Source organism: Corvus moneduloides, chromosome 14, assembly GCF_009650955.1.
Source record: "Corvus moneduloides isolate bCorMon1 chromosome 14, bCorMon1.pri, whole genome shotgun sequence".
NCBI classification, from domain to species: domain Eukaryota; kingdom Metazoa; phylum Chordata; class Aves; order Passeriformes; family Corvidae; genus Corvus; species Corvus moneduloides.
In genome coordinates this window covers 17580487-17600937 of record NC_045489.1, presented here as the reverse complement: position 1 = coordinate 17600937, position 20451 = coordinate 17580487, and the positions used below count along the sequence as shown (strand labels likewise).

Here is a 20451-nt window from a genome sequence, read left to right as displayed (position 1 = left end):
TTCTTTCTAAAAGGAAAATCTCATTTGTGTCCTCTATAATGTCAATTAAAGTAGAATATATTTTAATTATTTATCCTGGAGAGAAACCTTTCAGGATCTCAATTTGCTGTGCCAGTGATACAGGCTGTAGTTCGAAACAATATGTGCCTTCAAAACTGTGTGTCGAGAGTGGGAATAAGGTGTGTTTTGATTTTAATTCGCCACTAATGAATAGTTTATTTGCAGCTAATTAGCAAGTTAGAGTTTTACAATTAATGTCCGATTTCTAATGCAACTGCTAAAAAGGACCATGGCCATGATTATCAGTAAATAAGGTGGTTACTGCATCTGTACAGAAAACACCGGAGGAAAGATTCGTGAAGTTTTAAACGGGAAAAACAGAGATGATTTGAGTTTGCGGGGTTCGTTTGGTTTGCTGGTTTGGGGTTTTTTTGTGTGTTGAAGAAGGAGAGCAGCGACGCCTCCATTAAAGCACAGCAGCACGTACCCGGGGAGGGGGCGGATTCCCGGCCGGGGGAGTTCCCCTGTCCCTGCCTTGGCCCTGGGGGCGAGTGGCCCGAGGGAAGGGGCGGCTGTGCCCGGAGCCCCACAGCACCCGGGGCTCGCCCGCTCCGTCCCCACGCTGTCCCCGCACCGCGGAGGGGCCGCTGCCAGCGCAGGGCCACCCCACCCGGGCCGCGGTGGCAGGAGGGGACAGCGGGGCCACCGAGCGTGGGGCTGCCCCTGCCGGGGGCGCTCGGCTCGGGGCGGGGAGGGCAAACGGAGCTGAGGTGTGAGAACGATTGAGAACGATGGAATCGTTTAAGTTGGAGAAAGGGCTCCGTGAGAGCAGCGAGCAAAGCTGACCCTGCCAAGCCCATCACGGAGCCACGTCCCCAAGCGCCACATCCCCGAGGCTTTTAAGCCTCCCCAGGGATGGGAGCTCCAGCACCGCCCCGGGCAGCTTGTGCTAGAGCTGGGAAATTCTTTCAGAGGGTTCTGTGCAGTTGGTACTGTAACAGCGAGGGGATGTTACAGAAAGTTCCTGTTACTCGCTCATCCATTGGGGAAGAGATTTCTGCCAGGCTCGGCACGGACTGCGCTGGGGGCAGCGGTGGTGGTCTCCTTAGCATCACTTTTCGTGCTCGTTTTCCCCTCGGTGTTTTTGCGTGAAAACACGTGAGCTAACTCTGTCGTTTCCTCGGGGCTCGGCAGCGAGCCCTGGTGAGTTGTCCTGTGCTGGTGGTCCCCTCCATAACTCTGTTAATTGGTAACTTGGAGATGGAAAGAGTCCTTATTAGCAAACGGCCCCCCTCCGCATCCCTCCCCTCCCGCTGAAGACAACTCCGTGAGGCGATTGCCAGGAGGAGCTGTTTGTCAAAGGCTAATAAACAAATTCCTCGCGAACACCTGAATGAGCCAGGGCCAGGAACAACCCAATTAAAAAACGGAGCTACTGGTTGTTTTTTTGTGGCGGTGGAAACAATCCGGGCTCGAAAAGGGTCTATTCAGCGGGCGCTCCGAGAGGTCTGTTTGCAGCCCGCTATTGTTGTCAGAAGCCAAATAAAAGTTCAGCTGGGGGGGGGGCGGGGGGAGGGAAGTGATTAAAAAAAAAACATTCACCGCTGCCTCCTGAACGCGCTGGGAGGCTCAGTTCAAAGGGATCGAGCTATGCCCAAACGACGCTGCCCGGGTTTACCCACGCACTTCAGATTTTTGTTCCTAAATGTTGCGATTTTTAATGATGTCATCAGAAGTAACCCTTGCTTCCCCGGAGCCGCGAGCAGCAGGGACAGCTGGAGGCTCTGGTACAGCCGCGATCTCCACGCGGCGAGGCGCTGGGGAAGCCACGGGCAGGAGCTGGAGCTGGTTTGTCGGAATTAATGATTTTGCTGTCCCCCTCGCCGGGCTGGGAGGTCGGTCCGGCCGTGTCAGCCCCGCGGCGAGGGAGGCAGCAGCCTCGCAGGCAATCTCGAGCTGTGTTTTGACGTGACACTAAGAAGTGGAATAAATTAAAAAAAAAACCCCACCCAACTCCTAGCAACCTTCAGCTGTAGAACCAGCCTCGAATGGTCCATTTAGCGGCCACATTACCACGCTGAAAACTTCTGGGGGAGGAGATCGATGCGAGCCTGAAGCAGGGATCACGTGAACTTTTATCTTAAGCATCACTAAAAGGCTGGGCATTTTCGGAGGATCAACCTAGCGAGGGTCAGCAGGGTCCAAACGAAAGGGACGCTCAGCTTCCTTGTCTGGGCAAATTTCGAGGACAAGCCCTCGCTGATCTCGGTCGGGAATTGGGCTGGGCACCAAGGGGATGTTTTAATAACAGGATTAGACGGGGCCGGTTTGTACGTAGCGTTATTCTTTAAAAGCCAGCGATCCTCCCTGACACAGTTCCAAGATTCCCCCGAGCTCTTCTGGAGCTGCAATTAACAAATATTAATGGCTGTTTCTTATGAAGCGCTGATCGCGCAGAAACCCCAGACAGACCCTTTCAAATGGCCCTTTTCAAGCGCGGGTTCTCTCTCGCGTTCAAGTTGGGTTGCGCTGTGAACTCCTTATCTCGCCTCGCGCTCCTTTGTCACCCAAATAAATAAATAGCAATAATAAAAGGCTCCTCAGCCTTTGACAACTGTATTTACACCACCTCAAGTGTTCCCCGACCCCCGCCAGACACACGGGGCTTCCCTCGTAGTGAGTTTAAGAAAATGGCTCCGGGCATCATGTTTCCCCTCGCCCCGTTTATTGTGCCGGGCTGGGTCCCCTCCTGCTCTCTGTCCCTTCCCTGCGTCCCAGCGGCTCCGCAGGCTCCGTCCCCATTCCCGGGGAGCAGGCGGAGGCTCCAAGGGTGGTGGGATGGGGTCTCTTAAAGCGCTCTGCAAGTAACTTTGGGGAGCAGCAGCTGGTCCGGCGGGCTCGCCTCGTTTCCTCCTGCCCCCCACGCCGACTCACGGGCGTTTTCAGGGCAGGGACAAGGAAGGACAGGGCGACAGCAGGTGCGGGGTGGCCGCGGGAAGGTGGCGACCTGCGAGCGGCGACAGCACCGGCCAGCGCCGTGCCCGGGCGGGGGCTCAGCCGGGGAATTGCGGCTCCCAGGGAAAGTCCTGAGGGAAGCCGGCTTCGGGCTCGCCTCTCCCCTCCCGAAATCCCAGCCGAGAGCACTAACGCCGAGACGGAGGGATTGGAGCAGAGGGTCTCTGCTCAACCCTTCTTCTGGAAATAGCAGTGAACCGGAGTTTGAAGCTTTCCTCCGAACATGCGCGGCGTGGGAAGCCAAGCGCAGAGGGAGCATTACAGGAACCTGGGAAGTCTGGAAATCCAGCAATCTATAGTTATATTTTTATTCGGTCAGGTTCAGTTCTTTTACAAAATATGCGATGTTTCAAGAGAAATGTTGTATTGGTTTGAAATAGTATGGACCTTAAGAGTGTCGAAGAGGGAAAAAAAATCTAATTTGAGACTCAGGCTGCACAAAGACGAATTGAAAGACAAAGTAAGAGTCCGAAACTTAACGTTGTAATATTTATTTAAACATTGATGGAAACACTGTTCAGGGGGATTTCAGCACGTCCTCTAATTCTCCATACAGCCCAATTTTTCGTTGCATGCCAGCGTGTCCAGTCCCTCCAACAAACGCTTATATAAAGAAATATCAAAGTATTGCCAGGACATATATCAATCCGATTTCCTGCCAGCCTGGCAGGTCTTAAACCTCGACTGGAGCGGCCAAGATATTTTGAGGGTTTGGAGTTAATTACGGCCCTCTGAAGCTTTTCCAGCATATTGCAAAAGTTACACGCGAATCACCCCCGCCTAGAACAACCCTTCCGCTGCCACCCTGTCCCCTCGGGCTGCCAAATTTTGACTTCACTCAATACACCAGCAGCAAGCAAAAACCAAAGTGCTGACTACACCATAGCCGGTCGCAAGCGGGATTTGTTTCCCCTTCGACGTTGTTCACCAGATCATTTTATCAAAAAAGAAAACTGTACAAAACGAGTGAGACCTTCAACTGGTACATCTCTGCCGTGCTCAGATCAGCTCAAACCAACCCCCTCCACGCCATCGTGCTGTTTCCAGAGTCCCTCCAGTGCCCGTCCTGTCCCCGCTCCCGCAGGAAGCGCCGCGCGGGCTGGAGCGGGGCCGGGCGCTCCTCACCACGGCCCTGCCGAACCCCCCCGGCCCGGAGCCCCCTCTCCAGCCGAGAGCCCTGCCCTGGAGGTCTCCTCCTCCCCGTACCGATTACCGTCATCACACTCGCGGTCTCGTCTTTGGGCCGACACCAGCGCGTGCCAAGCCGGGGAGCTGCGGCGGCAGCATCCCTTCTCGCCGGGCCGCCCAGGACGGGACGTGAGGCTCAGACACATCCCCAGCTCAAGGCCCCTGACCCTCCCCTGCGCCCCACACGCCCCTGGGGCAGTTTGTTCATCGCTACAGCGGCGGTGCTGCCCGCGTCCTCCGGCAGCGGGGCTTTCCCCGAGCAGACTGCGGCTCGCTTTGCCTCTGCTGCCCTAGCGCTCACTGGCCCGGAGATCGCCCGGCTTCCCCAGGCGGAGCTGGAGCGGAGGCTGCGGGAGGACGAGGAAGCGCAGGGATGGGGCAGCCCAGCCCGCCTGTCCCGGCCCCCAGCGCGGGGCGAGGAGAGCGGAGAGCGCTGTGCCCGCGGTGCTTTCAGGGAGCTGCCGGCCCTGTCCGTGCAGGTGCGATGTCCGTGCCTCTGGGGAAGGAAGGGAAGGAGGGGTAAAGGGAGGGGAGGGACGGACAGGGAAGCCGGTGATTGACAGCTCAAGTGGGCGCCGCTCCGCTCACGTATCCGCCGCCAAAGTTTTCTTTCACACGAAGAGAACTTTCTGTTGCCATGAAACTCGGGGGATTTGCAAGCGCCGTCCCCTCTACCCCACCCCCCTCCCCTCTTTTGGAGCAGCCGAGTGTAAAAGCTCAAGTGGTAACGGGGTGAGTGTAGGTGGGAACGGCCGGGAGTGCCCGGCCGGCAGCCACCCACCCCGGCCCCGCTCCCGCGGGGCAGCCCCTCTCACACCGGCACGGAGTGCCCGGCAGCCGTGCCCAACCCCAGCGTGGTAATGGAGATTCTCCCCTAGGCGACAGCTCAGGAGTGCAAGAGTTTAGCCCGTCCGTCCTTCCCCCGCCCCTTCATCCGCTCCGGGGGGGCGTCCATGCAGCGCGGGCTCTCTCCGTCTCCAGGCAGCCTCTCCGAGCTTGGCACGGGGCTGTGCATCCGCCCGGGAGTCCCAAACCTCTTTGTGCCCGGCAAACGCGCAGCTCCCGCTCGCAGCGCAGCGCTCCGCCCCGCTCCGCTCCTCCTCCCCGCGGCCCCGCAGGGCACCCCCGGCCCGCTCCTTCCCCCGCGGCACGGCCGCAGCTGCGGGAGCCGCTCTGCCCCGGCCGCCGCTCGGAGCCGGGGGCAGGTGCAGGGCCCGGGGGCCGCGGGACGCGGCGGGAGGGGTCCGGCACCCGCGGCCGCGGCATCCCCGAGCCCGGGTCCCTCCGCCCGCCCCCCCGGCCGGTCAGTTCCCGGCGTGGGGCTGTCGGGAACCGCTCGCTGATTGGCCACCGCCCCCTCATTTATAGCCCGTCAATCACGGACCCCCGCGATCCGTGTGCGCATCGCCTGGTGCTGCCCGCGGGAGCCGCTCTGCAGCGGCTCCGCCACCGCCGGCACCTCGGGGAGCGGCGCTTTCTGCCAGGCACAAAAACTTCCTCCTTCTTCCGCGGCAGCCGCCCAGGCAGGTTTTCTCTTTCTTTTTTTTTTTTTCTTTTTTTTTTTTTTAACTTCCTCTCCCCTCTCGGTGCCCGCCTGCCCGCCGCCGCCCTGGCGCACCTTTTGCCGGCCCCGGCCATGTACAGCATGCTGGAGACGGAGATTAAGGCGCCGCAGCCCACGCCGGGCAGCACCGGGGGCAACTCCGCTCCGGGGAGCACCGGCAAAGGCGGCGGAGGCGGCGGGGCCGGTAACGGAGCGGGAGCGGGATCGGACCAGGACCGGGTGAAGCGCCCCATGAACGCCTTCATGGTGTGGTCGCGCGGGCAGCGGAGGAAGATGGCCCAGGAGAACCCCAAGATGCACAACTCGGAGATCAGCAAGCGCCTCGGGGCCGACTGGAAGCTGCTGAGCGACGCCGAGAAGCGGCCCTTCATCGACGAGGCCAAGCGGCTGCGGGCCGTGCACATGAAGGAGTATCCGGATTACAAATACCGGCCCCGGAGGAAGACCAAGACCTTGCTGAAGAAGGACAAATACTCGCTGCCCGGCAATCTGCTGGCCCCGGGGGGGGGCAACGCGGTGAGCAGCCCCGTCGGGGTGGGGCAGAGGATTGACACTTATGCCCACATGAACGGCTGGACCAACGGGGCTTACTCACTGATGCAAGACCAGCTGGGCTACAGCCAGCACCCGGGCATGAACAGCCCGCAGCTGCAGCAGATGCACCGCTACGACATGACGGGCCTGCAGTACAGCCCCATGATGTCCACGGCCCAGACCTACATGAACGCCGCTTCCACCTACAGCATGTCCCCCGCCGCCTACGGCCAGCAGCCCTCCACGGCCATGAGCCTGGGCTCCATGGGCTCCGTGGTGAAATCCGAGCCCAGCTCGCCGCCTCCGGCCATCACTTCCCACTCGCAGAGGGCCTGCCTGGGAGACCTGCGGGATATGATCAGCATGTACCTGCCCCCCGGGGGGGATGCCACAGACCCTTCCGCCCTGCAGGGCAGCAGGTTACACAGCGTCCACCAGCACTACCAGAGTGCCGGGACTGGCGTGAATGGTACCGTACCACTAACTCACATATAAACTTGGCTGCTCCGGACGGCTCCCCGTCTTAATCCCTAACCCCACCACCGCTCCCTGACTACACCGGGACGTACGGCAGTGTTGCTCGGCTTAGCAGACTTAATACTAACTCTGGAGAAATTTTAAAAAGGAAATCCGTTAGTTGTGTCTTTTTTTTTTTTTTTTTTTTTGTACAAGAAATAATATTTGAGCAAGTTGTTATTTTAATAGAGCACAACTCCTGCCTCCTAGAAGCCGCTGTGAAGTTTTCAAACCACGGCAACTCCTTTCCTGGTTTCGGCTAGGTTGGGCACTGTTTCATTCGCTTGAAAGTTTTTTAAAAATCTTGCATCTTCCAGTTTGATTTCTAGCGTTGCAATGACATAAACAAAAACCGCGGGCTTTTGTTTTTAAACTCGGTTGTTCACATAATCGTTGTGGTTTATTAAGTGTTTTGTTACCGACTCTCGCTTGGTTTCTATCCACAATCTGTAGCTTTCACGACTTTTTAACTTTGAGGTTTTATTCCTTGAAAAGGGGGAGGTGGGAGAGAGCAGAGCTGTGCGGGTCGCAAACGCATTTCTTTTATTTATAGTAAGTTGTGTGTCTTGGTTTTTCTTAAGCTGTAAACTTATGTAAATGGGTTTGTGAATTTTACTGTGAACCATGTTTTGACATATCGGATGAAGAAACGTTTTAGTTTTGTTACCGGATTCCTTCCAAAAAAAAAAAAAAAAAAAAAAAAGTCATCGAAATACTCCTTCCCTGTTCCTAGTCCTCGTTTGCTTCCTTCTTCCAAACGAAGAGAGATCAATAAATTTTATATCAGGCACGTCGGCGGTGTCCGGGCGGTTTGTGCGGGTCCCTCCGCGGCTGCGGGGAGCGCGGAGCGGGGCTGGGCCGAGCCCATCCCGGGGCTCCCGCCGCACTCGCGGCCCCACCGCCCGCTCCAGGAGCTTTTCTGGCCGCGTTTCTGCGGCCGCCGCACCGGGCTGTATTTTGGGGGGCGGGAGAGGGAGGATGCGCTCTTTGGATTTGATTTTCTCTAAAGTGAAGCGGGACTCGGGCGCCGGGGAAGCCTCGCAGCGCTGCCGGAGCTGCCGCTCTGCGAGCCGCGGCCACTTGTTGCCTCTCCCCGCCCGGCTGCTTTCCCTCGGCCGACGGGGAACGAAGGGAATCACGTCTCCGCCTCGGCTTGTTGTGCTTTTTCTCCGTTTTTTTTGTTTGTTTGTTTTTTTTTGTTTGGTTTTTTTTTTTTTTTTTTTTTGTCTGGAGGATTTGCCTAGAAACGCCAGGTCATCTAAAATATTTACAAAAGTAAAACCCGTTGGGGAACTCTTAATTAGACTCCATTAAAAATGAATGGTTACAGGAGTCCCCAGAGGAAATAAATAATTCAATCTTTTCAGTAGGTTTGACGAGTGCTTTGCGTCTGGACAACTTTTCCTTCCTTTCCCCGCCCTTTTTACATTTTTTTTTGTTTGTTTTTTTGGTTTGTTTTTTGTTTGGTTTTTTTTTTTAGGGATGTGCTTTACTCATGGCTGCGGAACAGACCCCGGGGCGGCCGGCGGAGCAAAGCATCGCTTCGCCCTCCCTCCGAGCCCTGTTCCGGCCGGCTCCCCTCGTGTGTCCCCGGCTCCTCGCCAGGGCCGGGCTCCGAGCTCGCCGCTCCGCAGCGCATCCCCGCCTCCAGCTTTGCCTCTCGCCTGCTCCTGGTGCCTCTCCGCTGCTTGCCTTGGTACAGGAGGAGAGGGAACGCGACGGTGATGCTGGGGCTTGGGTTTGGGTACGGGGACCTGCCGTGCCGCCCCTTTCCGACAGCGGCTTTGGGGAGATTTTGTGACCCTTGGCTATTCGGGGCGGTGGAGCCGCGTTCCTTCCCCGCCACTTCCCTCCCGCGCCGCATCCCGGCCCCGGTGCGGGGATGCCCCGGCAGCGGCTCCTGCCTTCTCCGCCGGGAAGCACGGCCAGGCTCGGGCAGGGCTTTCCTCGGGGTCTTCCAAGAGGCGAGGATGTTCTGCAAACCTCTCCGAGAGCCTCGTTCGCTGGCAGGGGGTGCCTGGCTCCTGGCCACCCGGGGAAGGGGCAGTTCCTGGAGCAGGTCCCAAAGCAGGAGAAGCCCCGAGCCCCGCACCCTGTTCCCGCACAGAGCAGCGCCCGGGGCCGGCCGCCCACTGGTCAGTGAGGCAAAGCTCCGGCACCACCACTGCCCCCGGGACGGGCTGGGGGTGACCGCTTTGCAAATGAGAACCTATTCTGTTTCATATCCACAGCTCTGGGGTAATATTACTCTTCCATAATATTTCCGGTGAAATCTGGCAAACCTGTGATGCTGCTTCCTCCTGTTCGTGCTGCTGCCCTTCAGGTAGGAGCATGAGGGTTTAGTAGCGTGATTTACCAGCTCTGTGAGAAGCAGCAGCTCCATAAAGAACCGGGAGGTCTGAGAGAAGGTGGTAATATCAGTGATGTTAATAGAGTACAGGACACAGGCAGGCAGGGCAGCAGCAGGACCTATTTCATCTCAGCTGGGAGTCAAACTGTGCCCCAGTGCTCTCTCTGCAGTGCCTGGACAGCTCTGAGTGGAGAAGTGTGAAGATCCTGTTCCCTGAAACAATTCTCCTGCCACCTTCCCGGGCAGGTGTGCAGGTGCAGGTCTGACAAAAGCGAGGGCTCCTGGGCAGGTGAGCAGCTGCCAGCACTGGAATTGTACTTGGTGTCCTCAGAGTTGAGCTGCAGCTCACTACAAATAGTTGCTCTTTACAACTGAGTTTTCTGGAAGCGGATTCTCTGCCATGAGATGGGAGAAACACTTTTTCAAAATTTGTAGTATTTTTAAGCTCAACTTATCCTTGTTTGCCATAAGTCAGGGCCTAAGGAGGGTGTGTGAGCCAGTCCCTGAGAGGTCACGGAGAAAAGTCTCTGTGTAAATATCTCTGCCTTGTTCTCTCTGGAAGCTCCTATCCGTGGTTTTCCTGCTAGGAAAGGCCAGGGTCTAGGGGCTGCTTTTCCTGATTTACTGATTTTGAGATGTCCAGGTAAAATTCCCAATGCAGTTTTCAGCTTCCCGGGGCTAAACTTTATCCTGAAGTTCATAAGCTGTGGTCAGAGCTCGTGGGATGGGTTGTGAAGAGGTGCACACACTGGATGGGGGACAGACCCATGGAACCCAGCCTGGTACATCAAATACAGATCAGATACAGCCTCTTCGTGCCTCAACAGGAGCGTATTTCATTAGAGAGCCAACAGCACAGAGGGAGACATTGCCTGAAAGACAACTTTTTTTCCCCATAGAGCACTGTTACATCCTTTGCTTGGGCTCAGGAAATTTTCCTCATGAACAAAAGCAGAAACCGGTTCTCTTTAGAACTGATGAAGGTGTGTTTTACTTGTACTGAACTCAGTTTTTAAATTTGTAGAGTATCTGGCCGTTGACATCCCTCCTGCATGCATTAAATCGAAACAAATGCCTTTTGAGCGCTGCCCGTGAGGGATTTCCTTCTCCTGCTGGTGTGGGAGGGCTCAGAATGGAGCCATTAACATTCACAGGGAAACCAGGTAAAGCTCCAAACTATAAAGTGCTGGCTCGTTGCATGTGCACAACCATTAGCAACTCTTTGCACAGTTAAACCAACTCCAGCCTTATTCTACAACATCCAGAATAGATGCAAGTGCATCCATTATCTTTAGAACGACAGAGCACCGGCTGTGAAGAGGTTAATGCTGGCATTTAAGTGTAATGACAATATTTAGGCTTTTGTTTTAACATGTTTTTGAGTGGGAGATAACACTTGGTGCTGTTGGTTTGTCAAAACCCTGTATATTGGATTACATTTTCATGGTTCCTTCCTATGCCAAAGAGCTTCAGGGTTAATTTATTGCAACAAAAGTTGGTAAGTGAAAATATTTAAAATTTTTGGAACGGTTTGGTGAATAAAGCCTAATAATTAGCAGAGGAATCTGATTATGGGTATTTTAAGAATATATGTTAAACCACACGGTTTTGTATTTCTAGTATTTCTTTGCTACAAGAAGAGATGAAGAATAAATTCAGGAAAAGCATTAGCATAGACACTTTGTGAAAGCATTCATAAATTATCCTTTTAGCTGTCCCATCTCATACACTAGACTAAGAAAGATACTTCTCAGGAACATTATTAGGAAGACAAGAACTTATCTAACTATCCTCCAGTGTTAATGGAAAGAATGGTTTCTCAGGAATGAGTACACCTGAAATCTGAAGTTGGGTGATGTTCAGGACTGGAATGTTGCTGCTATTCTCAGTGCCTGCAAAAGTGAGAAGCTTGATGGCTTCTTTTCAACTTGTACAGACTTTGATCCTAGATTTCTTGTAGTCGTGTCCAGTTTATTCACATAATAATCTGCAGGTTCCGATTAATTCTATCGTAAATTTTGTGGCTGAATTCCGACAAAACTGAAATAACAAAGAGAGAAAATTTGAATCAATTTCTTTTATGATTTCTCCAGGAAGGTGTGGAGAGCTGTCCTTGCAGATGTGTTTGCATGGGGTAATTTAGTGGCTCATGCAGATTTCCAGGACAGTTTTCCACATACTTCCCTATCACAACTTTTAATTGGTGCCACTGGATGCAGCAATCAGTGCAGCACAGTGACTTTTTCCCAACAGAATGTCCTCAGGATGAGGAATTAATTATTCTTTGATGCCAACTTCTTTGTGTTGCTAGTCAAGCAAACAGGATTTTAGATTTGCTTCTTCCAAAGGCATCTTCAGCAGCTCTGTATCCCATTTATACCTCAGTTTTCCAGTTTCTAAAATACCTCTGCCTCCTTAGTGCAGCAGGGGAGATTGCAATGCATGTGAGCAAACATGTGAGAGAGAGCAGGAGAGCTGGGGGAGGTCACAGCACACCCATAACAAGATGAAATAAAAAAATTATGTACCACAGTGTTATGCTCAGGATGCTCATCCTTATTGCTGTTGCTAAGTTCAACTATCATGTATTTATGTCAGGTTAATTTTATTCAGTAATACATCAAATTAAGACAGATCAGCCTGAGCGTGGTTTGTGTTGTGAAGTCTCCATTTCATGCCCACGTGAGGAAGAAGTTAGGGGGTTTTAGCACATCCCGTTGATCTTGTGGAAAAATCTGCACCTTTTCCTGTGCTTTGGCCATCCCATGCTGGGGGATTGGTGCAAACTCCCCTCGGCTGATGGGGCGAGGTGTGAAACACAAACTCCTGCATAAGCTGGGCTGCCTCCGAAGGAATGCAAAGTGAGCCGGGCTCTCAGAGCCCCAGGTCCCTGTGTGTATATTCCACGTGCACCCAGGGCTGAGAGTGCCAGGCATCCCTGGGGAAGAGCTTAGGAATAAGAGGGAAATTAAGCAATGTTAAAAACTTGTGAGCTTCTGTCATTTATCTCTTCTGGGGCTTCTGATTGAGACTTCTGGCCTTGGTGAGCTTTTTTCTTTGTCTCTGTGGAGAATATTATGCATCTTTTCTATGCAGGCCATAGGAAATAGTAGAGCAGTGATTGCACCAAGCCTTCAGGATTTCCCCTTTGTACAAGGCTCAGCTTATTCATTTCATGCATCATTCACAGCTTGCTGTGCTGATTTCAAAAATTCTATACATCTACTTGACACAAAGAGGAGAGACAGAACATAGTGGTGGAAGTGCCTTCGGTACAGGTAACGACTGTTCTTGAATGCCATTTGCAGGGGAAGAAATCTTGAAAGTCAATGGGAACTTTGCCCTTTCAGAGTTCGGGATAAGACACTTGGCATTGATTTCATTTTCATTGTACTGCGCTGCCAAGTCAGAGAAGCTTCTATTCCACAAGGTTAAGGAAAGATATTTTAATCCAAATAATTCTTTTCTCTTTTTTTCCCCCCTCGCCCCTGCTTTTTTTCCCCCCTTTCGATTCACTGGGCAGTTTTCCTTTTACAGCCTGTAAACAGCAAGTGTCATAGTAGGAATTCCTTTTAAAAAGCAAGTTATACTTTCATAATTAAGCAAAAACATCCTTTCCTTTAAACCTCAGCCTGTTAAACAGGTGAACATTTGTGAAACAGGTGTGAATTTTTTATGAGCATACCAGAGCTGGGATAGTAACTGAATTAGATGTCATGGCCCTAAAGTTAAAGGAAGTAAAGGAGCTGAATATACAAGCTGGCAAACGTTTGATTCAAGGTAATTCTGTGCAGTTTTCCAGGCATTCAGCTGGGCTGTGTGAGTGGCTGCAGGAAGGATCAGCCCTGCCTGTGTTCTCTGTCCCAGGAACAACTGAAGTTTTCCTGACTTGGATGGTTTTGAGCAGAGCATGGAATATTATAACAAGTTTTTTTTAACCATACTCAAAATAAGGAGATCATCTCCTTGAAAGTATTTTGCTTCCCTTTGCAATAACTCTTCTGCTCCTCTCTAGATTTCAGATTGTACTTGTATCAATTCTAGCCAAGAACAATTGCTTTGATTTAAAAGTCTTGTGTAAGCAGGGACGAATAACTTTGGATTAATTGTTAGAGGCATTAAGGAATCTTTTGGTGTTTTTTGTTTAGACAGCAGTAAAACAAAAAGATTACTGAAGAGTTTAGACTGTGGAGGCATTGACAGATCTCCTGGAGGTTCTGGAGTAGGAAACACGATTGTTTTGGCCTCTAGCACAGGGCTGTCCATCTGTGCCCGGGAGTTATTTTGTTTTCAGTGACTGACAGGCCAGTTAATGATGGGATGAGGCTTGTGAGCTGCACAGAGAAGCGTGGGGCTGCCAAAACCTGGCACATCCTTTGGACTTCCTGTTACATGAAACTTTTCCCACAATCATTTTCTTTTCAATTATTCAAGAGAGGACTAGAATTTAGGCCAGCCTAAATTGAACTGAACAAGTATTTGATGGGGTGTTGCTGTCCTGTGCCTGGGCTCGGGTTCTGCTTGGCTGCATCTCACTCCTCGATCCTGCCAAGGTTCAGAAACTGGCTGTGAACACAACCTCCACACCCAGGGGACAACTGATCATGCAGTCCTACTCTTCTTTTGGGGTGAAAACATTTTCATTGGGCTGTCAGAATGCCAGGCCACTGAAAGAAGCCAGTGTATGTTTTGATACACACAACCTCGAGAAAGTTGATTTCTCCTCACACTGAGGTTTCACCCCTTCTTTCCTTGCAGAACTACTACCTCTAGCTTTTATCACATTAGAGTTTCTAATGGCTTCACACCAGAATTCTGTTGCTAATCCCATGACAGTTGCTGACAGGAGGATATTGCCAGAGTCGGGTGCTGAGCAGCTCTGTACCTTACTCAGGCAGGACTGCAAGGGGAAAAGGAGGAATAAAGGAAAACACTCTCCAGGACTGGTGTTCCAAAGGCACTGGAAGGCTTTTGATGCTTGATCTGTTTCATCCTCAGTGCAAAGTAGGCAGATGAGTAGCAAATGTTCTTTCTCTCTGTATCCACTTATGGGCAAGGCATCATCAAGTGAAGCCAGAAATTCTGTATCTGGATAGGAACCACAAGAGGAAGGACAAGGTGATGCTGAAATAAGGACACATTAACTGTCTCTAAAGTGCTGTGTGGTTACAGCACCAGATTCTCTGCTTGATTTGTGACAAGGAAGTGGGTGAATGTGGCCCTCGGATGAGAAGCAGTCCATGGGGCCACCTCCTTGGTGGATTTCCAAGCTGTGATGGCTGAGCTTGTTATCAACCCTTGGGAGAATTCCCTGAACAGACCTAATAAGAGCCACTGCCAGTTGTGGGTTTTAAGATTGGCTTGCCCACAGAAGGACTGGGGAGAGAAAAAGCAGGCAGAACAGACCTTTGTTATCAGGGAGATAAGAAAGTAATAAAAAAAGTCAGGGTTCTGAGCAGAGGACTCTAAGCAGCTCAGGTGTGAGGGAGAGCATTTGGGTTTACCTTGCCTGCTTAATGACAAAAAACCCACTTGCAAATGGGGAGCAGGCGACTTCAGTAGACTGCATCACAAAATTTGTTGCAAAGATAACCTTCAAGCATTTTTATTTTGATGTGCTTTAGGCTGGGAGCTTTTCAGGGGAACAGGACTTGTTTTCCAGCTTCTGAAGTTTTAGGTGTGATTTTGATGATCACATTCATATATCTAAGCAGGTTTAACCACCACTTGTGCCTGCCTTAATTCCAGCTCCAAAGACTGGGGCAGCCCAAAGGGAAGTGTGGGAAAGCAAATAGTAACCCCCAGCATGGGAGGTAAGTGAAAGCTGTGGCTCTGTGAAATGCATTGTTCCAGCTAAACTGAGACCCTCTCCTTCCCTTTGAAGCCTTAGAAGGCGGCTCATGAGCTGCACTGGTGCATGTGGAAGGGAGGACTAGAGACAGGGCAGCAATTTAACATCAGGCTTTTATGATTTAATCACAAATGTTTGCTTGCTGCAGGCATGGGAATTGCAGGTACAGAAAATGGCATCGTGACAAATAGTACCAAGAGAGGGTTTTCTGAGTCCATTTAGTGGAGGGGGCTAGATGTAAAAAAGGAGGACGATACAACTAATGGAGATGGAAGGGGAAAGTCCAAAGGTAATGGGATGAAAGGAGTTTATCACCTTGAAACACGTATGTTTCCCTTCTGAGGATTACTTAAAACCGTGAAGGAAACAATGCAATGTAATTTTGTTTTTAAAATACATCTACATTTTCTGTGTCTCATAGTTATTTTTTCAACATGCACTATGTGGCCAGAATCTTACCCTTACCTTGAAGTGTGAGCACAACAGAAAAAGCAGTTGTAGCTAACGAATGAGCAGGAACAATAGAGATCTACTGGCATTTGTCCCTAAAAATCTCCCTGTGAAGGGGAGGATGGATGGGGGAGCTTTGAGAGGGAGCCAGCCCAGATCTGCTGAATTTCGATGAGGATTTTTCTAGTTTGTCTCCCATTCTGGTTGGCTGCATTATTATTTATCTCATCACTCAAATTGTGGTAGGTGCTGCTTGCCTTGGAGTATGAATAACAAGCTGTTGGGCTCAATAGAGTTCACTTATGCCCTAGGAGAGAATAATTCTCTCCTGTCCAGGAACTGCTGGGTAAAATTTAATAGTCTTTGCTGTGCCTCAAGGATTTAGGGTAAAGGATCATAATGGTGCCTTCTGACCTTAAAGTACAGAAGTTTTTAGAAATATCCAAGTATAGGTCAGGACTGTATCCTGGCCAATGTGCAGTCAGTGAATTCCCCCTGCATTCCCTTGTATCCCTGCAATAACTTTTCCTAAAGTACAGGGCATTAAAATAGTTTAATAATTGTTGGATCAAGTAGTAGAGAAAATAAATGTACACTCTCAGGTCTCATGTTGTCCCACAAATGCTGCTGCCATATTCTCACTTTTTCAGCATTTTCAAATTCGTTTTCAAACTTTCTCTGAAGAGGCAATTTAGTAACAGTTCTCTGGTAAATCTTGGCTAATCCTAAAATAAAAACATTTTCACCTGAGACATGTGCCTGAGCAAATTCTCATTCCCTGGGCCCAGTGAAGTCATCTTCAGGCTGGAATATTTGTGGGTAGGATCAGCGGTTAAATGTTTGGCACCATTTCATTTTCAGTGGCTTTAAGTGCCCTCAACATTCAGATGCTCCTGAGGTGGGAGGGAAAGGGAAGAGAACACCTCCCTAGTGCTGAGGATTCTGGTGACTGAGTACTGCAGGACTAGCTGAGGTCTCTTTAGAGCCAGCAGGCAGGAAAACTGCTTTTTGTCATGAAAATTTAGATCACCTACAAATGTCCACACACATCTGAGATCACTGGGACCTGTGGATTCCTGTCCTCGCTGGCAGCTAGAAAGGATGGCAGATTTCACAATCCATGAATCATTTGTAATTAGCTCTTGAAGAATCTCTCAGCTGTCCTGGCCGTGGCAGGGGCACTGTACAGATGTACAGGAAGGGCATGTGCTTTTTAATTAAGGAAAATTAATCAGGGAAAGGGAAGGTGAGCAGGACTTTGGTGCAGTCCTCCCACGCGTGTCTGCACCAGCTTGTCACCCACACAGAGCAGATGGACAAAACTGAGACCTCAGCTAACAAAATCACTTAAGAGGTCTAGAAGGCATTCTCAGGAAACACTGGGTACAAAGGTGGAGATATGAGGGGCTGTGGGATCGCTGCTGAAGGGAAGAAGACGTCTGGAGGTGCATAACACCTGAAGGATGCAAAAAGAAAAGCTCATTGTGCTGGGTGGTGGCCTGCGACACAGCCAGGAAAAATGGGAGGATTTAGTGCCAGGAAAAGAAAAGGCAGATGTGCAAGGTTCTCTCCAGGAGTTTTCAGATGTTTAAGCAGGACTGGATAAAACATCTGTGAGCTGTAGAGAAGAATCTTGTGTTGGAAGAAGGGGAGATCAGCGTTTCATGGCTGCTCTTCAGAGCCATTTGTAAAAGAATTGCTTTTCTCTGGTTGGAACATCCCTGATCAGGTGTGTTCCCAACGTCATGCAAGCCTGGGAGTGCCATACCAGCAGAGAACTTGTGGTTTGATGATGATTCTTAGTTTTGGGTGGGTTTTTTTTTCTCCCCTGTGAGATCTCAAAACACTTTGCAAAGGAATCAGTGCGGTTACATGAGGACAAAGTCCAGGGGCCCCCAGTCAGGCAGAGGTAGAGCCAGTAGTGATCCCTCACCCCACACTGATGCTCTGCCCCCTGTTTGGAATGGAATTTTCAAAATGGGCCCTGTCTGCAGCATTTCCTCGTGCTGATGGTGGAGCTCCAGCAGCCCTGGAGGGAATTCCTCCCAATTTTCTCCTTACACCTCTGCTTAGGGTTCCTGGCCTTAGAGAGGGCAGGGTTTTTGTGCCAGCTCCTCGGTCACTGCATCCTGGCTTAAAGTAGTCATGTTTTCAGATACTCTGGGCTACTTCTGCTAGAGGGCTGGCAATCATCCTGTCTCGTATGACTTTGCCACTCTGGTAGAGGGACAGTAAACACTCTGTACTTGTTTTCTGTTTTTCCCCAGTGCAGACTGTCAGAGCTTATCTAAGGAGAGTCAAACTTAAAGATGCTTTTCCTGCTCCCAGTAAATAACCACACTTAAATATCCAGCATAATTTCACTAAAAAGAAAACCTCTATGAAGCTTTAGATACTTCCCATTAAACAGAAAAGGAAATGTACGTGGTTTGCAGTAAAGTGTACAGATGAATCCCGAAGATAAGGAAAGATAATGGGCATTAAGGTCTATCAGTGTTCCCTTGAAGATTTCTACATGATGGGGGGTTGCTCTAAGTTAGTTTTGTTTCAAAACAGTTCTGTGGGTGGGGTAACTTGTAGCCGAGTTTGCTGCTGGTTTGATGCATCCGTTGAATCTACTAGCAGCTGCAAAATTCCAGGAGCCTGGCCTTTTCATGATTCACTGACCATGTAATTGGCCATGGGATTTATTCAGCCTTTTCATTCTATGTGACCCTTCCGTACAGCATCCTACCAAAAACCTCCTGGTTAAATTCTGTGGCTTTCTGTTGCGCGCTCTGAATGAACGGCTCACAATTTGGAACTCGTTTTCCTTGCACATGCAGCAAGATAAAATATCATATCAATGGCTGCCTGCTTGTTGGCATCACTGTTGAAGCTGAGAATCTTCAAACTGACCTTAAAATTCAATGAACTGGGCCTCTGTGAGCACAGGGCACTGGATTCGTTCTCTGTGTCTGCTTTGGAGTCAATCGACATCAGATATTTACTGAATGGACCATCAGGAACAGACACAGGGATAAACAGCCAAGCACCTACTCAGCCTCCAGCCTGAAAAAGTCTTAAACACTATGATTGAATCAGTTAGCAGCACTATTTGGGGAGTTTCAAACATCACTCTTGGGAGCCAGCTGCCTCCTCTTTATCCGCCCTCTGGCTGGGAGCTCTGGGTGTGGGAGGAATGCAGGATTGGGTGCTTATCTCTCCATCCTGTCCCGGCCGTGTTTGGAGCTGTTTGGAGCGGGGATTTGCCTGGAAAAGGTTGCCAGGGGAAGGTCAGCTGGTGCGCTGATAGATGTTGGCGGGGAATATCGGTTTTCTGTTGTTCACATTTATCCTCACCCCGTGCGGTGGAATTGAAATGCAGTATTTTCACATGCATGACGTTTGGTAAGACAGCTTTACCTGGGTCACAGCTGGCAGCCTACCCAGAGGTTATCACTTGTGAGAGAGTTGTTGCTTCTGGCGCTAATGGTGAAGATTTGGATCTCTGTTGTATATTTTGGCATGGAAAAACTAGTTTTACAAAGGTGTGGCTGAAATCAAAACTTACTGTAGGTTTCACTTGCAAGGGCCGCCAGTGTGGCCGGATTAGAGCTGCAGTGTCACCCGGGATAACTCTGCAAAATCACCAAAAGTGCCTTTTACACGTGAAAATTACAGATGTAGTTTGCTTCAGGAAGGAAGGAAGAAAGGGCGCCTTAAAATAGGCTGTTATTAAAAATTTGAATTGAAAAAAAAAATCTTATCGAAGTGAGGGTTTTTTTCTTAAACTGATACATTTTCTTTTCCCAGAGTGGTAAAGCTCACGCTATATCAGCTGTTGACTGATATTTGGAGGGGGTAAAAAGTGGTTTTGCCAGTTATTCAGATAAAGAAATCTTGCCAGTGTCTGGGTGAGCAATGAGAGCTATGCGGTAGCGGAATGGAGAGTGGCAAGAAAGAGCTTTGCTTTTTGTCGTTGGAGAAAATGGACACCTCAGTTTTTGTTTTTTTTTTTTTTTCTTTTCAAGCAGTTTTTCAATCCTATAACAGCCGCTGGACATCCTGGTTCACGGCATAGCATTGGGAAAAGCACAGGTGCAGTGTGAGGTAGGCTCAGAACTCATGAGTTCGCTGTATTTCACCCCCTTTGGTGAATTTCCCACATTTTTGAGGTGAAATGCCAGCTCCCAGGAGGGGACAGCAAATGCACAAGGCTGTTGATTATCACTGCATCAGGCTCGGGGATGCCAGAGTGCCCCATCAGTGGCAGTGCAGGGGCTGGCATCCTGCATCTGCATTCAGATCTTGACAGGCTCTGCTTTCCCACATCGCATTCCAGCCGGGAATGACCCCAAAGCGCCGGGCAGACCTCAGCCAGCTCAGCCTCAAGTACCTGTCCTCCCTGGTGCCCAGGGTCCTTGCAGTCCTACAGCATACCTGGGCAGCGATAAGAGATGCCTGGTGATTAGAAATGGATCGTTTTGCATAGAATTACAGATGATGCAGACAAAATATCAGAGCCCGAATGCACAAAGAGAGGGTGGCTTCATGCCTTCACCTTAGTTTAGGACTTTGCTGAACAACCTCTGATAAACTCCATTTTATTAATCTACTGTGACAGATTATCTGTTTGTTCTTGGTGGGTTTGTTTGTTTGTGTTTTGTTTTGTTTTGTTTTCCCCACAGGAGATAGTAATTTAATTGCTTTCTCTTTCTACAAGTGTTATCTTTTTTTTTTTTTTTTTCCCCTTGGGAGCCCGGCAACTGATTGAGGCAACCCTGAGCTGATTTATGTAACTTGAAAGTTCATCTTCAAAATTCTTTACCTTGAACCACAAGGCTGACTTGGAGCAGCATTATTTTTTATGTTATAAAATAAATTAACCCCATTTGGCTGAGAAAAAAAAATCATTAAAGTTGAGTTTGTATTTTTTCCCCCTCTATACATCCAAACAACGGCATTTCTGTGGAAAGAGAATTTTAAATATTTTAATGAAAA

General features: G+C 50.2%; 1 protein-coding gene across 1 annotated transcript; it reads left to right on the top strand.

The window, feature by feature from the left end:
• The first annotated feature begins 5459 nt into the window (after positions 1-5459).
• Positions 5460-7536, top strand: LOC116451197 (transcription factor SOX-3-like). The gene has a single exon (XM_032124378.1). The coding sequence runs from the start codon at positions 5840-5842 to the stop codon at positions 6794-6796; it is 957 nt and encodes a 318-aa protein (XP_031980269.1). The 5' UTR covers positions 5460-5839; the 3' UTR covers positions 6797-7536.
• Positions 7537-20451: the final 12915 nt, after the last annotated feature.

What these genes read in the sequence shown, in the direction of transcription:
- LOC116451197 (XM_032124378.1), top strand. Translation starts at nt 5,840, where the DNA reads ATGTACAGCATGCTGGAGACGGAGATTAAGGCGCCGCAGCCCACGCCG.